The 17703-nt window shown below is 31.4% G+C and overlaps 9 protein-coding genes and 1 non-coding gene across 10 annotated transcripts; 4 read left to right on the top strand and 6 right to left on the bottom strand. All coding sequences in view use genetic code 12, as the record gives it.

Moving 5' to 3' along the window:
* Positions 1 to 44: 44 nt before the first annotated feature.
* Positions 45 to 1517, bottom strand: DFJ63DRAFT_312062 (uncharacterized protein; the record flags this gene model as incomplete). Its single annotated transcript, XM_064905902.1, has 1 exon — positions 45 to 1517. One exon carries the CDS (start codon positions 1515 to 1517, stop codon positions 45 to 47), a length of 1473 nt encoding a protein of 490 aa, XP_064764077.1.
* A 288-nt stretch (positions 1518 to 1805) lies between these two features.
* DFJ63DRAFT_334315 (uncharacterized protein) lies at positions 1806 to 2653 on the top strand (the record flags this gene model as incomplete). The annotated part of the gene is made up of 2 exons (XM_064908018.1): positions 1806 to 2493; positions 2625 to 2653. 2 exons carry the CDS (start codon positions 1806 to 1808, stop codon positions 2651 to 2653), a joined length of 717 nt encoding a protein of 238 aa, XP_064764076.1.
* Positions 2654 to 2685: 32 nt separating this feature from the next.
* Positions 2686 to 3681, bottom strand: ABP140 (Abp140p; the record flags this gene model as incomplete). Its single annotated transcript, XM_064904810.1, has 1 exon — positions 2686 to 3681. One exon carries the CDS (start codon positions 3679 to 3681, stop codon positions 2686 to 2688), a length of 996 nt encoding a protein of 331 aa, XP_064764075.1.
* Positions 3682 to 3841: 160 nt separating this feature from the next.
* GAL7 (UDP-glucose:hexose-1-phosphate uridylyltransferase) lies at positions 3842 to 5342 on the bottom strand. The gene has a single exon (XM_064909212.1). The coding sequence runs from the start codon at positions 5076 to 5078 to the stop codon at positions 3933 to 3935; it is 1146 nt and encodes a 381-aa protein (XP_064764074.1). The 5' UTR covers positions 5079 to 5342; the 3' UTR covers positions 3842 to 3932.
* GAL102 (Gal102p) lies at positions 5342 to 6619 on the top strand. Its single transcript, XM_064909214.1, has one exon. The coding sequence runs from the start codon at positions 5606 to 5608 to the stop codon at positions 6608 to 6610; it is 1005 nt and encodes a 334-aa protein (XP_064764073.1). The 5' UTR covers positions 5342 to 5605; the 3' UTR covers positions 6611 to 6619.
* Positions 6620 to 7652, bottom strand: DFJ63DRAFT_93627 (TRAPP subunit). The gene has a single exon (XM_064909213.1). It carries the CDS (start codon positions 7179 to 7181, stop codon positions 6630 to 6632), a length of 552 nt encoding a protein of 183 aa, XP_064764072.1. The 5' UTR covers positions 7182 to 7652; the 3' UTR covers positions 6620 to 6629.
* DFJ63DRAFT_t47 lies at positions 7283 to 7374 on the bottom strand. Its single transcript has one exon. It is a non-coding gene; the product is annotated as a tRNA-Arg (tRNA).
* GAL10 (bifunctional UDP-glucose 4-epimerase/aldose 1-epimerase) lies at positions 7651 to 9971 on the bottom strand. The gene has a single exon (XM_064906893.1). It carries the CDS (start codon positions 9839 to 9841, stop codon positions 7781 to 7783), a length of 2061 nt encoding a protein of 686 aa, XP_064764071.1. The 5' UTR covers positions 9842 to 9971; the 3' UTR covers positions 7651 to 7780.
* Positions 9972 to 10654: 683 nt separating this feature from the next.
* GAL1 (galactokinase) lies at positions 10655 to 12567 on the top strand. Its single transcript, XM_064906892.1, has one exon. The coding sequence runs from the start codon at positions 10860 to 10862 to the stop codon at positions 12441 to 12443; it is 1584 nt and encodes a 527-aa protein (XP_064764070.1). The 5' UTR covers positions 10655 to 10859; the 3' UTR covers positions 12444 to 12567.
* Positions 12568 to 15158: 2591 nt separating this feature from the next.
* Positions 15159 to 16721, top strand: SHA3 (putative serine/threonine protein kinase; the record flags this gene model as incomplete). Its single annotated transcript, XM_064905901.1, has 1 exon — positions 15159 to 16721. The coding sequence occupies one exon, from the start codon at positions 15159 to 15161 to the stop codon at positions 16719 to 16721; it is 1563 nt and encodes a 520-aa protein (XP_064764069.1).
* Between the last annotated feature and the right edge of the window lie 982 nt (positions 16722 to 17703).

Genomic DNA, 17703 nt, shown 5'->3' with positions numbered 1-17703 from the left:
ATAATTTAATTTAATGTAATTTCATGCCCTATTTATTATCTAATCTAATAATGTCCTCCCCGTTTACCAAATCTATTCTCTCTTTCACTTGGAACTCGGGGTAAATTCTTACCATTAACGATTTCCTTCCTTTTTTCATTCATTACGAATTGATGAATATGACTCTTTATAACATCTTGTTTGCTGGAAACATTTCGAGGTTTAGGTTTAATCTCTAATTGACTGGTTTGATATCTTGCATTAGGAATAATTTGTTCACTCATGATTCTTCTTGGTTGAAAATCATCTTTTGGAAGTGGAGTAGGTATAGATGTTGATCCTGATGCTAATCGATGAACTTTCTTATGACCCATGGATGGAAATCGGGATAATTTATATTGCTTTGGTCCATCTAAACTATAACTGAATGGCCTTTGTCTAACATAAGCTTTGATTTCTGCTTTAGGATCGTCTTTGAATGAGACACTACTATGAATTGTAGGTTGAGAATTACTTATAGCTGGAGTCATGGTAGTTCCATACTTCTGTGGTCTTGATTTAGGAATTCGTAATTGGGGGGTATATATTGGTTTCTTAGGTAATTCCTTTTGTGGCATTGGAGGTGGAAATGAATCTATAATTGGAGTAGGAGGTGTATATGGAGTAGTGGAAGTATTATATGATATAGTTGGAGTAATGATAGGAACTGTATGAGGTGGTGGTGGAGGTGGGATTTCAAAATCTCCATTTCTAATATGAGATAAATCTGAAAATAAACTATCAACGAAACTCCCTATTTCATCATGACTTGAAAGACCAATATCAGATATTGGACTTGAATAAATATTGTCTAAATCAAAATTACGAGATAATATAGATGATTTATCAGATGTAACAGTTGGGGAAGAATATCCATGAACCACATCTAAAATACTCTTTGCTATGATACTTTCCGAATTTGATCCATGAGATAAATTTGAAGAATGGGATGAATAAATACTGCTTGCAGGATTGGAAAACACACTTGATTCATCACCTTCATCGTTTGTTCTCATAAATCTAGGTGGCTGTTTAAATTGAATAGAGTTTTCTTCTTCGATCTCACCTTCTTCAGATTCAGACTCAGAACCAGAGTCGTATGATTGTAATATCGAATTATAATTGTAATTTGGATATTCTTGTGCATATGGATTACTCATTGAAATAGATCTTCTTTCTTCTCTTCCAATTGGTTTAGGGGGAACTTGGGGTAATTCTTTAACTACATCAACGTGATTGGTTTGATTAACATTGATAATAGGCATACTGGTAACTCTTTTCTTATGTAATGATCTTGATCTCTTCTTTAAAAATTGTTTGATCTTCCCCGTTTGTCTATTAAACACAGGGATTTCTTCAGGAATATCACTTATATTATGATTTCCAGGTCTATAACTTTCCACAATATGAGCTAAATCGGATGCAAAAGTGATAGCTGGGATATCTGGAGGTAAGTCTGACGATTTCAACGTCTGTTTTGACGAATTATCATGTCTCATATTGATCTGTTAAACTAATTCCTTCTATGACTATAGCAATTTCTTCTATGTTCTTGTTTCGTTTATAATTTGTGGTATTTTCCATACATTATATAATTATCAATTATTGTTCTCTGCCATATTAAAAGCTAATTTTTTACAGTAATTGTGTTTTTTGCGGAGGTGCTGCTTTAGGAAAAAAAAATGGCTGGTAAATTAAAAAAAGGAATACGACGCTGGTAACAACCAAATCAGTTAAGGACAGGTTCACAACTCACCAGGAATATTACTTTTGCAATTTCAGAGGTGATGGAGTTGCATGGAGAGGATCATGGTTTGTTTTATGAAGTTAGGGAAAAGCTTTGGAATGGGTCGATTAATATAACGATTAGATTACACGTTGATGATACGGTAAAGGAATTTCTTCTATCAATTCATCGAAATTCATATTTTGCGTTATATTTCGAATCAATTGTGAGTTATTTCAAACTATTCATACCGTCGATATATAATAAGCCTGTATGGTTGGAATATGATGGTCAACCTATAAAATGGAATGTACCTGTGGGTGTACTCTATGATTACTTGTATCTACCATCAGTAATTATCGCACGAGCTAATGACACCACAACCACCCAAATTAAGAATTCATGGGTACTTGAGTTGAAATATGATAAATATCCCTCTGGAGAGATTATTCCTTTCATTTATCAAAACGATGACTTGTCTATAAATTATAAACGAATGCTTAATGAAGTGATTGTTAATCAATTAAAACAATCATGTTACGTTTTGAATTCAAGCTCAAAACCAATCATGGGATTAAGTGAATCAGATTCAAATCATTTATGGTATGGGATTGAAACTCATAATTGGATGACTTTCAATGCTATCAATTCAAAAATCATACCAACTTTCGATGCGTTTAGAATCCCTATCCGAATATATGTTTCTGGAGAAGTTACCGTAATTCAAAATCCTATTTCTCCAACTAAAGGTGATTCACCTACCACTCTTAATGATGTTCTTGACCATAATGTACCTCACCTTCAAGTTTCAACTAATTCCAATACTGTATACATCCATGGCATTGATGCCACGCCATTATTAAACGAATCTATTCTACAGGTTTGGAATACTTTCAAGCATTTAGATAACTTCTTGTATATTATAATAATAAAAGTTTAACTCAAGCTTGGAATACAGCTTGCAACCAATTTCTATACATCTTTAATTGTTTCTTTCTATTTACTAATAATCTTCTATCTGTAGCAATCTTTTCTTCTTTAAATCTTTCACCAAAAATTTCTCTTAATTCTTCTTCTGTAAAGAAATAAACTCTGGTACCATCACCTCTTATATAAAAGTTATCTTCTAGAAGTCTTTCTTTTTTGAATCTGACTTGAGCTAAATCATATCTTCCATAATCTCTGAATAATATCTTACCTCCTGGTTTCAAAACTTTTGCCAAATTATTTACAGCATGTTTCCACTCATCTGGATGTAACGCCAGGAAAACGAAAATCATAATGACGATATCTACACTATTTTCTTCTAAATCTTCCGGTATTATACCATCTGGATTAGCTAAATCCCATACGGATGAATATGCAACTCCCTTTTCATGATTTATGGTGAATTCTTCATTGGAACGAACTAAATCAACTGCAACTTTCAGATAATCACATCCAAAAATTTTAAGATTTGGATTCTTATTTTGACTTAAAACTGGGAAAAATGTATTACCTGCTCCACATCCTATTTCTAAAATAGTTGCCTTTTCACTATAATCTTCACTTGTAACTTCATATAACAGTGGGAACTCTATCTTCAACCAATTTCTATCTTTAAAAAAGTTTTCTTGATTATGTTTGTAGAATATATCCCAGTATTTAGCAGGGTTAGAATTATATAATTTTTTATCAAAATCTTTAACTGGATTATCATATTGTTTTGAAATCTTTTCTTGAGCATCTAATATCTGTTCTTCACCCCATTCTACACGGTCCCATGCATTGTGACTGAAGACATCATCATCCTTTTCTAACAATCTCTGCCCGAATGTGAACGGAGTATCTTTCCATACTCTACTATCTAAAGGTGGTTTTGATTCCTTGGTTGATACACTATCCTCTGACACACTTAAGTTCGCCACTGCAATCTCTATTGATTCTTCTATTGTCATTTTAGTTGATGTCTATACTCTGTTTTACCTCTACTCTAAATTACTGTAAAAAAAATTTTAGCAAAAAAAAAAAAGAAACGAAATGAGATCAAAAGAAATCTTAATGTACAGGAACATACAATTAACAGATAAGGCTGCTAAAAACTCCCATCGAGGTTTATTTTGGGTTGTTTTTAATATTATTATACATTATTAATCTAATTCCTAATTAAATCAAATAAAAATCATTATTTACGTACTTCTATATGTATTTATTCCATAAAATGTTTATCTCCATTTAACTCTATTAATCTTGCAGCAGCTTGTTCACTGGTTAAATCTCTTTGTGGTTCTCCTAACATTTCAAAACCAACACAGAATTTCTTAACCGTAGCTGATCTTAATAAAGGTGGATAGAAATGCATGTGGAACCATGAAGCGTTCTTTTCTTCTTCGGAACATTTTAATGGAGCTTGATGAATACCCATCGAATATGGGAATGAGGTATTGAAAAGATTATCATACTTGGTAGTTAATTTCTTTAAAATCGAGGCTAAATCAGTCTTGTGCTTTTCATTAAAATCAGCAGTGGATGTTAAATGCTCTTTGGACATCACTAAAGTTTCAAAGGGCCATAAAGCCCAATATGGAACCACAACAATGAAGGAATCATTTTCAAGAACAACTCTTTCTTTTTCTTCTAATTCAAGTTTAATATAATCACCAAGTAAATGAGAATGATACTTTCTATGATAGTTTCCCATGTTTTCTAATTCATGATCAACTTCAGTAGGCACGACATCCAAACACCAAGCTTGACCATGAGGATGGGGATTTGAACAACCCATAGCAAAACCTTTATTTTCAAAAATTTGTAAATATTTATATGGAGCATCACCACTTAAGGCTTCTGTTTGTAAATCATTATACAACTTTTGCCAAGTGTTAACTACCTTTACTAACTCTTTTATAGTCATTATAGGTATAGTTAAGTTATGGTTTGGACTGAAACATATAACGAAACATTTACCCTTAACACCTTCAGTTTTAAGTAATCTTCCCTTTAATGTATCACTTTCTTCTTCTTCAGTATAATCAGGTTGGTCTAACTTCACAGCTGGATAATCATTAGTGAATATAAAAGTAGAATCAAATTTAGGATTAACATCACCAGTAGCTCTGATATTTCCTGGACATAAATAACATTTAGGATCATAGTCTGGTAAATTCGTCTTCTTGACTTCTTCACGAGCACCTTGCCAAGGTCTTTTTGCTCGATGAGGAGAGCATAAGACGTAAGTATTGGTTAATGGGTTGTGACGACGATGTGAATGATTAGTAAAATCAAATTGTTGTGTCATTCTTATATATGTCGGAGACGATGTTATGGGATTTAGCAAATGTTCCATACCATTCATTTTGGAGTTTGTAACTGGGATTATGACTTCTTTTTATAGTAAATTATGGTATAAATTCAAAAATTCAAAAACTGACCGAACTTCTTTGGTTTTATCTGTTTTCATCAAAACTTCGAAATATTTTCTGTAACGTTGTAATATTTAAAGGTCGTGTGGAGTCGCATTTCGAATTTTTGTCCGATCTGCACCCCATAACTTCAAAAAATGTCTGAAATTTGGTATGAATTAACCCGACACTATGATCAGACAATGAAATGGTTTAACTTATTACATCCGTTTCAAACATGCTTTGGGGATGAGGTTATTCCGAATCTTAACTATTGACACATAACATCGATAACTAATTTGATTATGTATGGGGAAACGTATGTAACGTTGTAGTTTTTTTCGTCACGCAAATTAATTATAATCATCATCATAATCTTTTTGAAAGCATCTTATTTAAATACTTATTGATTCCGAAATTTTGTTTTCTTTAAGACAGTTTCCAGTATATTTATAATTTAACACAAACAAAAATCTTGAGTATGACAAAAGTTTATACTAAGTGTATCCTAGTTACCGGAGGTGCTGGTTTCATCGGTTCAAACTTTTTGAATCACTTTGTTAAGAACTATCCAAACTACTACTTCATTTGTATAGACAAGTTAAGTTATTCAAGTGATAACTCAACCAAGAATATTATTGATATCACAGATGCAGAGAATTTTAAATTCATAAAACTTGACTTGGCGGAATCGTATCTCGACTTATTTCAATTGTTGGTCACTGACTATGAAATCTATCAGATAACTGATATAATCAACTTTGCAGCCGAATCTTGTGTGGATAAATCATTCGAGTCACCATTGTATTTTACTAAGAACAATATTTTAAGTACCCAAAATTTATTGGAATGCTATAGATTGCTAAAGAAATCTCGGCCTGAAGTTAATATAAACTTTTTACATATATCGACTGATGAAGTATATGGAGATTCTGACATTGATGTCAATGAACAAGGCATTTTAAATCCTACAAATCCTTATTCTGCAAGTAAAGCTGCAGTCGACCTCATCATTAACTCGTATAGATATTCATACAAACTTCCAATTTGCATTATCAGACCGAACAATATTTACGGTCCATATCAATATCCTGAGAAAATTATATCGAGAACTTTGCACTGTTTAAAACATGGCAAAAAGATACCAATACATGGGAGTGGCTCGAACAAGAGGAGATATCTCCATGTAAAGGACTTCTTAAATGGGTTACAATTAATTTGGGAAAACGGTAATCTAGATGATTCATATAATATTGGAAATGATTTTGAAATCAGCAACTACGCTGTGATTAAATTGATTGGAGAATTATTTTTTGGGAATAAATCTGAAATTGATGATAAAGTGGTATTTGTGAATGATAGGGAATATAATGATTTACAATACTCCATCAACGATGACAAGATTAAACAGTTGGGCTGGAAGCCAGAAATAGACTTTAGAAGTGGGATAAAGGACTTAATAGATAATTATTATCCCTATTTATAATGTGTATATATTAAATGTATTATATAATTTCCTTAACTTTCATATCAAATAAACTACTCTTAATCGGCATATCCAATGAATAAAATGGATCTTTCATCACGTAATCAGAATAAACAATATATAAATGCTTGAAGACTTCATTGGCTTGATCATATTGCTTGCTAAGTTCTCCTCTATTTGTCAACTCTCGATTTATTTGTTGTAGATTGTGTACCACTGGATTTGGTGAAGTTACTAGGATAAACTTGATACCAGTTAATGTTTGAAATATGTAAAGGTTGAAAAGATCAGTCTCTATACTCTGTAAACCTGACTTGTTACTATTAGCATCTTGTACTTTACCTGTAGATAGTATCGCTGCATTTTTATTGCTATGGGATTCTGTTGGATTTGTTGTATCTCGTCCATTTAAAGCTGGTGTCAATCTTGAAGCAATAGCATGAACACCATGAAGCGTACCAGCTAGCACTAAATAATCATTAGCCGTCAATCGATTAAGACCAGGATTGACGTCATTTTGATATATGAGACCACCAGCCTTATTTAAAATATAAATTGAATAAACCTTCATCGTTATGCTGTGGTAAAAACAAAGATAATGCAATTGATATCATTAAATATTTTGATTTAGTTTTGATTTCTAAACTCTCAAAAATAATAAAAAAAAAAGTGCTTCCCCACCAGGAGTCGAACCTGGAATCTTCTGGTTCCAGAAGTGGATACTAAATCGTAGCCAGACGCCTTGACCATTGGGCCATGAGGAACGAAGCAACAACCGAAAAAGTTGTTGTGAAAACTATAAAGTGTCTATATCACATGACAATTAGCACGTTTATTTGCGGATTTTAACCTAATTTGGAAGTCATTCCGTGGAAAAAATGAAAAATTAGACTAAATTGGGAAACATATCTTCATCGATGGTGTTAATCTAGTCAAAAATTTACTAGTATTTGCCTATTTACTTATGAGGTAAACCTTGGAGTGAACTAATTGTTAACTCAGACAGTTATAATTTAGTCTCGCTGTACATAAACTCTTGGTTAATTCAATTAAACAAAGCATATATTACAAATTTCGCAAATATTTGCAGCAATTATTCTATTACTCTACTTAAATTATCAAATCATAAAGTATCTTTTATTATTAGCTATATAAATGTCTTTAAATTTTTTAAACCTTAGATAAGTCATATTGGATTATACTTCCGTATACTTCACCTTTCTTTAAAATAACTTGAGGAGCCCATTTTTCATTATGGATAGCATCGACAAATCTACCTGGTTCAACACAGAAACCACTTCTAGCAACGAATCCTTTAGTGTCGACACCAACACCGGTATAGAATTGATAAGTTGGTTCAGTAGTTGAGACAACAAACTTAGTATGAGATCTTGGATGAGTAGCTTCAAAGACTTTCTTTAATTCAAATTTTCTAGTATCAATGGCATCAGCATCATTATCAATCACAAAACAATAATCATAGAAAGTTGCTTCACTTAAAGTAATTGGTTTGTTGGCATCAACTCTATCATGCTTGACGACATTACCAGTTGGTAATAAAGTCTTGGCATCAACTTCTAAGTAATTATCGTAACTTAACTTAACAACAGTATCATCAGTAGTAGCATCACCTGAAAGATTGAAGTAAGAATGGTTGGTGATATTAATAATAGTAGCATCAACTTTATCATTGATTAATTGAGCTTCATATTCAATCTTAATAGATTTATTATCAATATAGTATCTAACAATGTTTTCAACATCACCTGGGAAGTTATTTTTTCCATCTGGATCAATTAATTTGTATTCAACAATAAAAACATCTTTTTCTTTCTTAACAATTGGACCTAAGAAATTTTCTTTATCATAACCAACAAGACCACCATGTAAAGTGTTGTTATTTTCATTCTTTGGTAAATGATAAGTCTTACCGTTTAATTCAAATTCAGCGTTGGCAATTCTATTAGCAACACGACCAACGGTTGTTCCAAAGAATGGATTTGATTTTAATAAGTAGTCATCACCATTATCATAAGCATTAACAATGTGATCACCATCAAAGTTAATATCTTGAATCAAAGCACCACGGTTAGCTAAGGAGACAGATAATTCACCATTAACAAATGTTTGTAATCTATTACCGTAGTTACCATCACTTTCGAAAGTCTTTGATGAATAACCTTCAACATTGAAACCATGAGGATTAGCAGTAGTCCATTTCCATAAATCTTCACAAGCTTGTTCAATGCCTAATTCGGCTTTCCAGCCTAATTCCTTATTGGCTCTAGCTGGGTTAGCAGTTAAATCAAGAACATCACCAGCTCTTCTACCGACAACTTCATAAGGTAATTTCTTACCAACAGCTTTACTGAACGCATTATAAACATCGAAGACAGTAGAACCTTTACCAGTACCTAAGTTCCATTCTCTATATAAACCACCTTCGTTAATTTTATGTAAATAGTCTAAGGCAGCAATATGACCCTTAGCTAAATCAACAACATGGATATAATCTCTAATCGGAGTTCCATCATGACTCTTGTAATCACTACCAAAGATTGATAATTTTTCTCTTCTACCAATAGCAACTTGAGCTAAGTAAGGTAATAAGTTATTTGGGATTCCAGAAGGATCTTCACCAATTAAACCTGATGGATGTGCCCCGATTGGATTGAAATATCTTAAAACTGCGACTTTCCATTTTTCGGATTCACTGGAATGAACATCTTTTAGGATGTTTTCGATAACAAATTTAGTATTACCATATGGATTAGTTGGATCCATTGGACATTCTTCTGGAATTGGAATATATCTATCATCACCAAATCTAGTAACATCACCATAAACAGTTGCAGAAGAACTGAAAACAATTGAGTTAACATCGTTTTCCTTTAAAACTTTTAATAAGTTGACAGTACCAGTAACATTATTGTCATAATAATCTAATGGGATCTTAGTTGATTCACCAACGGCCTTTAAAGCAGCGAAATGAATAACACCTTTGATCTTGTAAGCTTTGAACACTTTAGATAACTTTTCATAGTCTCTGATATCAACATTGAAGAAAGGAATTGATTGTTTGACGATAAATTCAACTCTGGCAATTGCTTCATAACTGGAGTTGACTAAATTGTCAACTACAACAACTTTATGACCATTGTTGATTAATTCGATAACGGTATGGGAACCAATATAACCAGCACCACCAGTGACGAGGATATATTCAGACATGATTATTTGATAGTAAGTTTATTTGAATCAGAAAGAAAGAAACAAGTTATGAATAATTTTTTTTTCAAATTTGGCCTGGGGTTAATTCAACACATATATAAATTACCTCCACTCCTATTTACGCTTCGAGCTGCTCTCCGGACTTGGCTTGGAAATTTATATGTAACGTTACAGAAAAAAATTGACATTTAGATTGGGGGACGACCCCAGATCGTGAGATACCGGGGAAACGTGTTTGCAGCTTCGTTTATTTCATCATCTCTAAAAAAATGTCTGATTATCAAAACATTGACAGAAGAGCTTTTAATCGTAATTATGTGTTCTTTGAAACGGAATAAAAGGTACATCAGGAGAGCCACCTTGGAAGAAAGGAAGAGAATAGTCTAACGATATTGTTAACGCTTGAAACTCTTTTTCAAGCTTGAAGTAACTTCGAAGTAGCTTCCTATTGAGCAGATTGCTTACAAACAACCACCAGATCTGTAGCAGAAGTAACGCCATTTTAACCTATATCATTTAATAATATCGAGTAACTATTGTAAATACCTCAAACATTGCTCATGATTGCTTGAATTATCCCTTAATGACTAACCAGCTTGCTCCAAAAGTCATTCAAAATGAATACCGATGAAATACCAGACATTTCGTTATACCGTTTGGGGAAATACCATAAGAAAGCCCTCAAACCATTACACTTTATAATGTTCGGTAAAACCAAAACTAAAAAGTTTATCCATCGAATTACACCCCATGTTTATATCTTATCATGCAGACATTTTTTAAAATTTTTTAAAAATGTTTAATTTTAATTTTTCCGGCGAAAAAAGAGTGTAACGTTACAGTATTTTGCAAGACTTCAAATTGACCGAACGAAAATTTAAAAATCTCCACATATATATATGAAAGAAAATAACAAACTACATTTCCATCCATTATTCTTTTCATATTTTGTTAGAAAAAGAGTCTTTTTGAAAGCTTGCTGTCTTCCGTTTATTCACTTATATATTTTTTCGAAAAGATGACGTCGTTAGTCCCCACGTTTAAGGATCTTTCATTTTCATCTAATCCTCAACTTCATGAATCTAGAATTATCAATTTAGTTAAAACGTTTAAATCGAATTTCAATGATGACCCTGAATTCATAAGCAGATCTCCCGGTAGAGTTAATTTAATGGGTGATCATATTGATTATAATTTTTTCCCGGTATTACCTATGGCTATTGATGTTGATGTTATTGGTGTTGGAAAATCATATTCTGATTCTCGTGATATTAAATTAATCAATACTGATGATTCATTTGAACCTGAAACATTTGAATTACCTGCCGATGGAAGTGTCATTGCTATCAATTCCGGTGATTCATTCTCTTGGGCTAGTTATTTCAAATGTGCTGTTATTGTCGCTCATAATTATATCTTAGATAATCATCCTGAATTATTGGACCATGGTAAGAAACCATTGAAAGGGTTGAAAGTTGCATTTAACGGTACAGTTCCAACTGGAGGTGGGTTAAGTTCATCAGCTGCATTCTGTGTAGCTTCAACATTAGCTGTTTTGGCTGCTAATGATGTTCCTCATATTTCCAAAAGTGATTTAACTAAAATCACAGTAGTTAGTGAACATTATGTTGGTGTTAATACTGGTGGTATGGATCAATGTGCTTCAATTTATGGTGAAGCCTCTAAAGCATTATTAGTTAAATTCAAACCTAAATTAATGGGAGTTCCATTTAAATTCCCATCTATTTCCAAGGATGAAGAATTAGCATTCTTAATCACTAATAGTTTACAAAAGAGTAATAAACATGAAACTGCTCCCATTCATTATAATTTAAGAGTGGTTGAAATGGGAATTGGAGCTGATTTATTAGCTCATAAATTTGGCCTTGACTTACCTAAGGATTCTAATATTAAAAGTGGAAGTTTAAGAGGATTTTTAGATTCTTATTATACTCAAATTTTACATGAACAACCATGGGATGGAAATGATGTTGAAGTTGGTATTGAAAGATTACAATATTTATTGACCTTGATTGAAAAAGATGATATATTTAATGATGAAGAAAAAATTGGATTTTCAGTTAAACATGCTAGTGAAAGATTAGAAATTTCAGAATCAAAATTTGAAGAAACTTATTTAACTAAAGTACCAGTTAGATTTGATAATTTAAAATTATATCAAAGAGTTAAACATGTTTATGCTGAAAGTTTAAAAGTTTTACAATGTTTAAAATTATTAGAAGAAACCAATTCATCGAATGATGGATTAAAATTCTTAAAAGGATTTGGAGAAATCATGAATGAATCTCAAATATCATTAGATTTATTAAACAATTCTTCAAATGCCAAATTAAATGAAATTTGTTCAATTGCTTTAGCTCATGGATCATATGGTTCTAGAATCACTGGTGCAGGTTGGGGAGGATCTATAGTTCATTTAACTACTACGAAAAAGTTACCTGGATTGGTTAAAGCTTTAACTGATAAGTATTATAAGGTTGAATTTCCTGAAATTACATCGGAGGAGTTAAGAGAAGCCATAGTTGATAGTAAACCTGCTTCTGGAAGTTGCTATATTGAAATCAATAAAGAATGGTTGTAATGAATTAATGAATGACATTGCATTTTATGAATTGCACATGAAAAGTTAGTTTTAATAAGAAAGTAAAGTAAAGTAAATAAAGAATGTTTGTACATTTATTATGTAAATAATTAAACGATAAATATACCTAAAGTAGAAGTGAAATGTAAACCATGAATGAAATTGACTAACTACTGCAATCGCCAACCAAAGGTGGTATATCGGGGATCACCAGTCGTTAGAATTATACGACGATAGTAAACTATAATTGAAGAGAAGAGGATAGACAGAAAGAAAGAGGTAGCTATGTCGGACTTGCATGTGAAAATGAATCAGTAAGTAAAGGTGTTAGAGTTTTTGAGTGGCTAGTTATGAATCAGGAGTTTATTCACGAATAGGACTTAGGAGATTGTTTTCGTACCTAAACCTTTTCACAACACAATGGAATGAATAAATGGTTTATAGATGTGCCTGGACTAGCCTGTCTCTTTCCCCCTCTTTTAGTGCCCCTCGTTATGTTGCGAAAATAAAAAATACAAACTAAAAATAAATTAAAATTAATTAAACATTAAATATTTAGGGTGACAAGTGTCACTAAGTAGTCTATGCCTAAACTGAAATTTAGGGAGAAAAATATTTGGGTGCATACCGAGAAAATACGCTAAGAAATGATGGCAAATTTTATTTTGATAGTGAGTGCGTGTCACTAAGAAAGGAAAACACCAAGTGTAGTAAGTTATTGCAAAAAATAGTTAACAAGAAGATTAAGAGAGGCCAAGATAAGAACAAAGGTGGGAAATATATGGGTAATCCAATGAGGAGAGAGTAATGGTGAATGTATTTAGTTTACTTAGCTTGTATATGACTTGAATTCAGTAGCATCTTAGATCATTTAAGGTGAAATCCCATATTCATTATCAGGTTTTAGCTAGCGGTATTTTTGTTGTTGTTAAATTTTACTGAGGTTCACTTGCATGTGAAAAGAAAGAAATGAATTTACTGAGACAGCAGCATCAGCAGCAGCGCAGCGTAAAAAAAAAAGGTTTCGAAAAAAAAACTTTTTTTTGGTTTTTGCCCTGATGGGAAGAGCTAAAGATAAAGTTTATGAAAAGAGAAAGTTAGCAACCAAAAAAAAAGTCAAAGTTAGGAATAAACTGTATAGATTAGTTACCTCCTTCTCTTGCATATCTGAGTGGGTTAGAATATCTGGATGAGGAAGGTAAAGTAAACTAAGGTAAAGAGAGGCGAAGGCTGAAATGAGTAACCATAATGATAATGATTAATTATTTCTTAATTAATAATAGTCATAATAATAAATTTTCAGTAAATGTAAAAATACATCATAAGGGACAATCTCTAATAATAAAGCAGGAGAAAAACCAGAAAAATATCGATGAGATCAACAATGGTATATATATTATTGACCATATACTATGGTACCAGCCTTGTTTAATGAATGATTAGGAATTATAATTACTTATTGAACTGAAATAGAGCCAAGAAGTTAAGCATTATCTCTGAAAGAAGGTCAGCTGACTGGAAAATTAATGATAAAACCAAAAAAAAGAAGGCGCGTAAATTGTCGATCTTTGTGAAAGAGGTCATGGAGATTAAAGTCCTTTCCGGATTCTAGCGAAAGCTTGACAAAACAAAAGGGTCGTGTAGATCTCTCATTATACCCAAAACCAAAAACAAAAATAAAAAAAATAAAAAAAAAAAAAGATTTTTATGAACTGATCTCAATTCAATTTTATCACACCATATGACTGACACATAAGTGTTTTAAGCTGGTGGGGGTTTTGATTAAAATATTTGTTGTTTATTTGTTTTTAATCATAATCATTTGATTGACTCGTCTTAATGCATAATATGAGACATCTTTAAAAAGAAGCCGAACTGTGTGCAGGAAGGGCGGTCGATATAGTTACACAATCATTATTACTATGAATAGTAACCTTCACTAATCACTTACGAGGTTAACTCTCTCCTCAATCGATTACTTCACTATTGATGTCACTATTAACCAGGCTATACCAACCGTATGATTTGAAACCTATTTGCGTTTCAAATATGATGTTTCAATTACTACGTATAATAATAATAATAATCAAAAGGATTGACGATGGTGTCAATCAAATAGTAATCAAAAGGTAGAAGTACAAGCACTGTGATTTCATCTATTCACCCTCATGACTTTATAAGATGGTTGATGATATTTTTTATGAACGAGTGAGATGGATTTATGTGCCATGTCATTTTTTTTTGTCTCTCCTAAGCTGTTTCTTCCCTAAAACTTCCATATTGCGCAGCCGCTTCCTCACTAAAAAAAAAAAAAAAAAAAAGAATTAATAAAAAATTAATAAAAATAAAATAAAAAAATAAAAAAAAAATAAAAAAAATAAAAAAAATAAAAAAAATAAAAAATAAAATCGTTTAATCATCATTACGTGCTTTTTTTTCTGGGTATGGCTATAATGTTTTTTACCACCAGGCTATTTCAGGAATCAGACCTTAAACAAATTATAAAAGCATGTGTATTTCCTACTTTGATTTCGATAATGTTTTATCTATATTCAATTCCTTATTTACTCCATCAGCATTCACAAAGCATTTATACTTGTATTACCAATCATACAATTACCAATTACGATAAACTACTACTATTATTATCACAACGACTACTACTATTTTAACTACTATACCTAGCATACTGCATATTATCATATCCTCACAAAAATGACATTAAATATTTTACCTTTACTAGACGCCACTACTACATCTATACCTCAATCATATGTATCTCCCAAACCAATACCTACCAATCCAAATCTGATTCTCTTAAATGGATTCATGATGAATGGAAACTTAAAATTTGTTAAGAAAATCGGTGCCGGTACTTATGGATTAATTTATCTTGTTCAAGATATAACTACTGGAAAACAATTTGCTGCAAAAATGTTATTAAAAGATCCTCCCTTAAAGCATGCCTCACCTAAAGATGCTGGCGAAAATAAAAAGTATATTCAAAGAAAGATCTTTGAATATTTTGCATCTCATCCAAGAGCTGTTGCTAATGAAATTGATTTAAATTTAATTAAAAATGATGGTTTACATTGTCCATTCTTAAGAGAAATCGCTTTACATTTAAAAGTTCATCAACATCCAAATATCATTACTATTCATAAAGTTTTAAATCTTGATAATTTAGCCATTATTATTCTTATGGATTATTTCGAACAAGGAGATTTATTTAATAATATCATTGATAATGAAATCTTTCAAAGACATCAACCTGAACATTTAAAACAATTATTAATGAAAAATGTTATGTTACAATTAATTGAAGCCATTGAATATTGTGATCAAAATGGTATTTATCATTGTGATTTAAAACCAGAAAATATCATGATTAATTATAATCCAAATTATAAAAGAAAATCTCTTAATTCCATTGTTGATTATAATGAAATTCATATTGTTTTAATTGATTTTGGTTTAGCTATGGATTCAAATTTAATTTGTTGTAATGCTTGTCGTGGTTCATCATTTTATATGGCTCCTGAAAGAACTACCAATTATAATACCAACAATGTCATCAGATCCTTAGTTGATATGAAACAATATCATTCTATTGAAATTAATAATACAACTGTTACTCCATCAAATTCAAAATTCTTCCCAACATTAGCAGGAGATATTTGGTCATTAGGAGTATTATTTATAAATATTTCATGTTCAAGAAATCCATGGCCAATTGCATCATTTAAAGATCAACAAAGTAATAATGATGTTTTCAAAAGTTATATTTTAAACAATAATAAAAACATTTTAAGTTCAATCTTACCAATCTCATCATCATATAATAGATTATTAGATAAAATTTTCCAATTAAATCCAAATGATAGAATTGCATTACCAAGTTTATATAAAGAAATCATCAAATGTGATTTCTTCAAAGATCATCATCAATCAAAATCAAAGAAAGAAGAACAAGTTAGTTCCAATCCTCAACTTAATACTCCTCCAGATACTCATACCACCAATTCATTCATCGATGTTGAAGAAGAAGAAGAAGAAGACGAAGATGAAGATGAAAGTGATTACAGTGACGAGGACATGGAAGATGAAGTCAAAGAATATCATTCCGCTCGTGAAGAATATACTTATGAGAAAAATAATAAAACCAACAATAACAATAACAATACTAAATCAAGTCCAAAACAAGTGTTTGCTATGGAAACTCCAGCAAATAGCGTGGAAGATTATGATAAAAAGAATTTCATTGTTACTTATCATTAGATGATTACGATTACGATTACGATTACGAATTACTACTACACTTTATGACACACATTACGACTATTACTTTTTGGGTATATTATTATTTTTCAATTCTTCATTCATTTGGTTTCAATAAAAATTAAAAGCAAAACTAAAAGCAAAAGCAAAAAGAACCAACAAGGTTTATGATCCTCTTTTTACTCCTATGATTTATGATTATCATGATTTATTTATTTTATGTCCTTTATTTCTTTCTCCTTTATACACATTCCGTTACTTTTTACATACATTATAGTTTCGAATTTTTCTTAGTAATGAACATTCACGAATTAGATATAGAACAAACTAATAACTCGTAATAAGAATCACTACTTCTTTATTACGTGCATGTAGATTGTAGTTAATGACGTCTTGTAATATTTGATAATCAGACATAATAGATGATGATATCAAGTCAAACTAAGATAATAAAGTGACGATATCAGCAGGGTCATCATGCTAATTTCCCAATTGGGAATTTTCGCGCTTTTTCAAAAAATAAAAAAAATAAAAAAAAAAGATTTTTAATTTTTTTTATTTTTTTTTTGTTTCAGTTCCGGAAAGCTCCTCGTAATCGTGTGATTTCCTGCTAACAACTTCCGAAACTATAACATGATGTCTCTTTTATTTTTATTATGACAATGATCCATCGAATGGTGTGTGATTCATCGAATGGTGTGTGGGAGGGAGAGAGTCATGGCGAGAAGGGTTGAGCCCATTAAAATGGATGCAAAAATCTATTTTGAACTTTATTTCAGATCCTTCACTTCCCTTTGACTCCCCCCCACCCATCTGTTATATTCTATTCCATCCTAGTCCCGAAATAATATTCTCTAATGGGTTTGTATATATTATTATTATTAATAATATATTAATCATAATATGTCAATAAGATGAATCATACATTTCAATAATGACTAAACTATTTATCCTATTTATCCTAGGTGTTCATTACGAACTA

This window comes from Scheffersomyces coipomensis (genome assembly GCF_036884675.1).
Source record: "Scheffersomyces coipomensis strain NRRL Y-17651 chromosome Unknown DFJ63scaffold_2, whole genome shotgun sequence".
In the NCBI taxonomy this organism is placed as follows: Eukaryota; Fungi; Ascomycota; class Pichiomycetes; order Serinales; family Debaryomycetaceae; genus Scheffersomyces; species Scheffersomyces coipomensis.
Note: the sequence above shows the minus strand (reverse complement) of the source record. Positions and strands in the feature narration are given on the sequence as shown.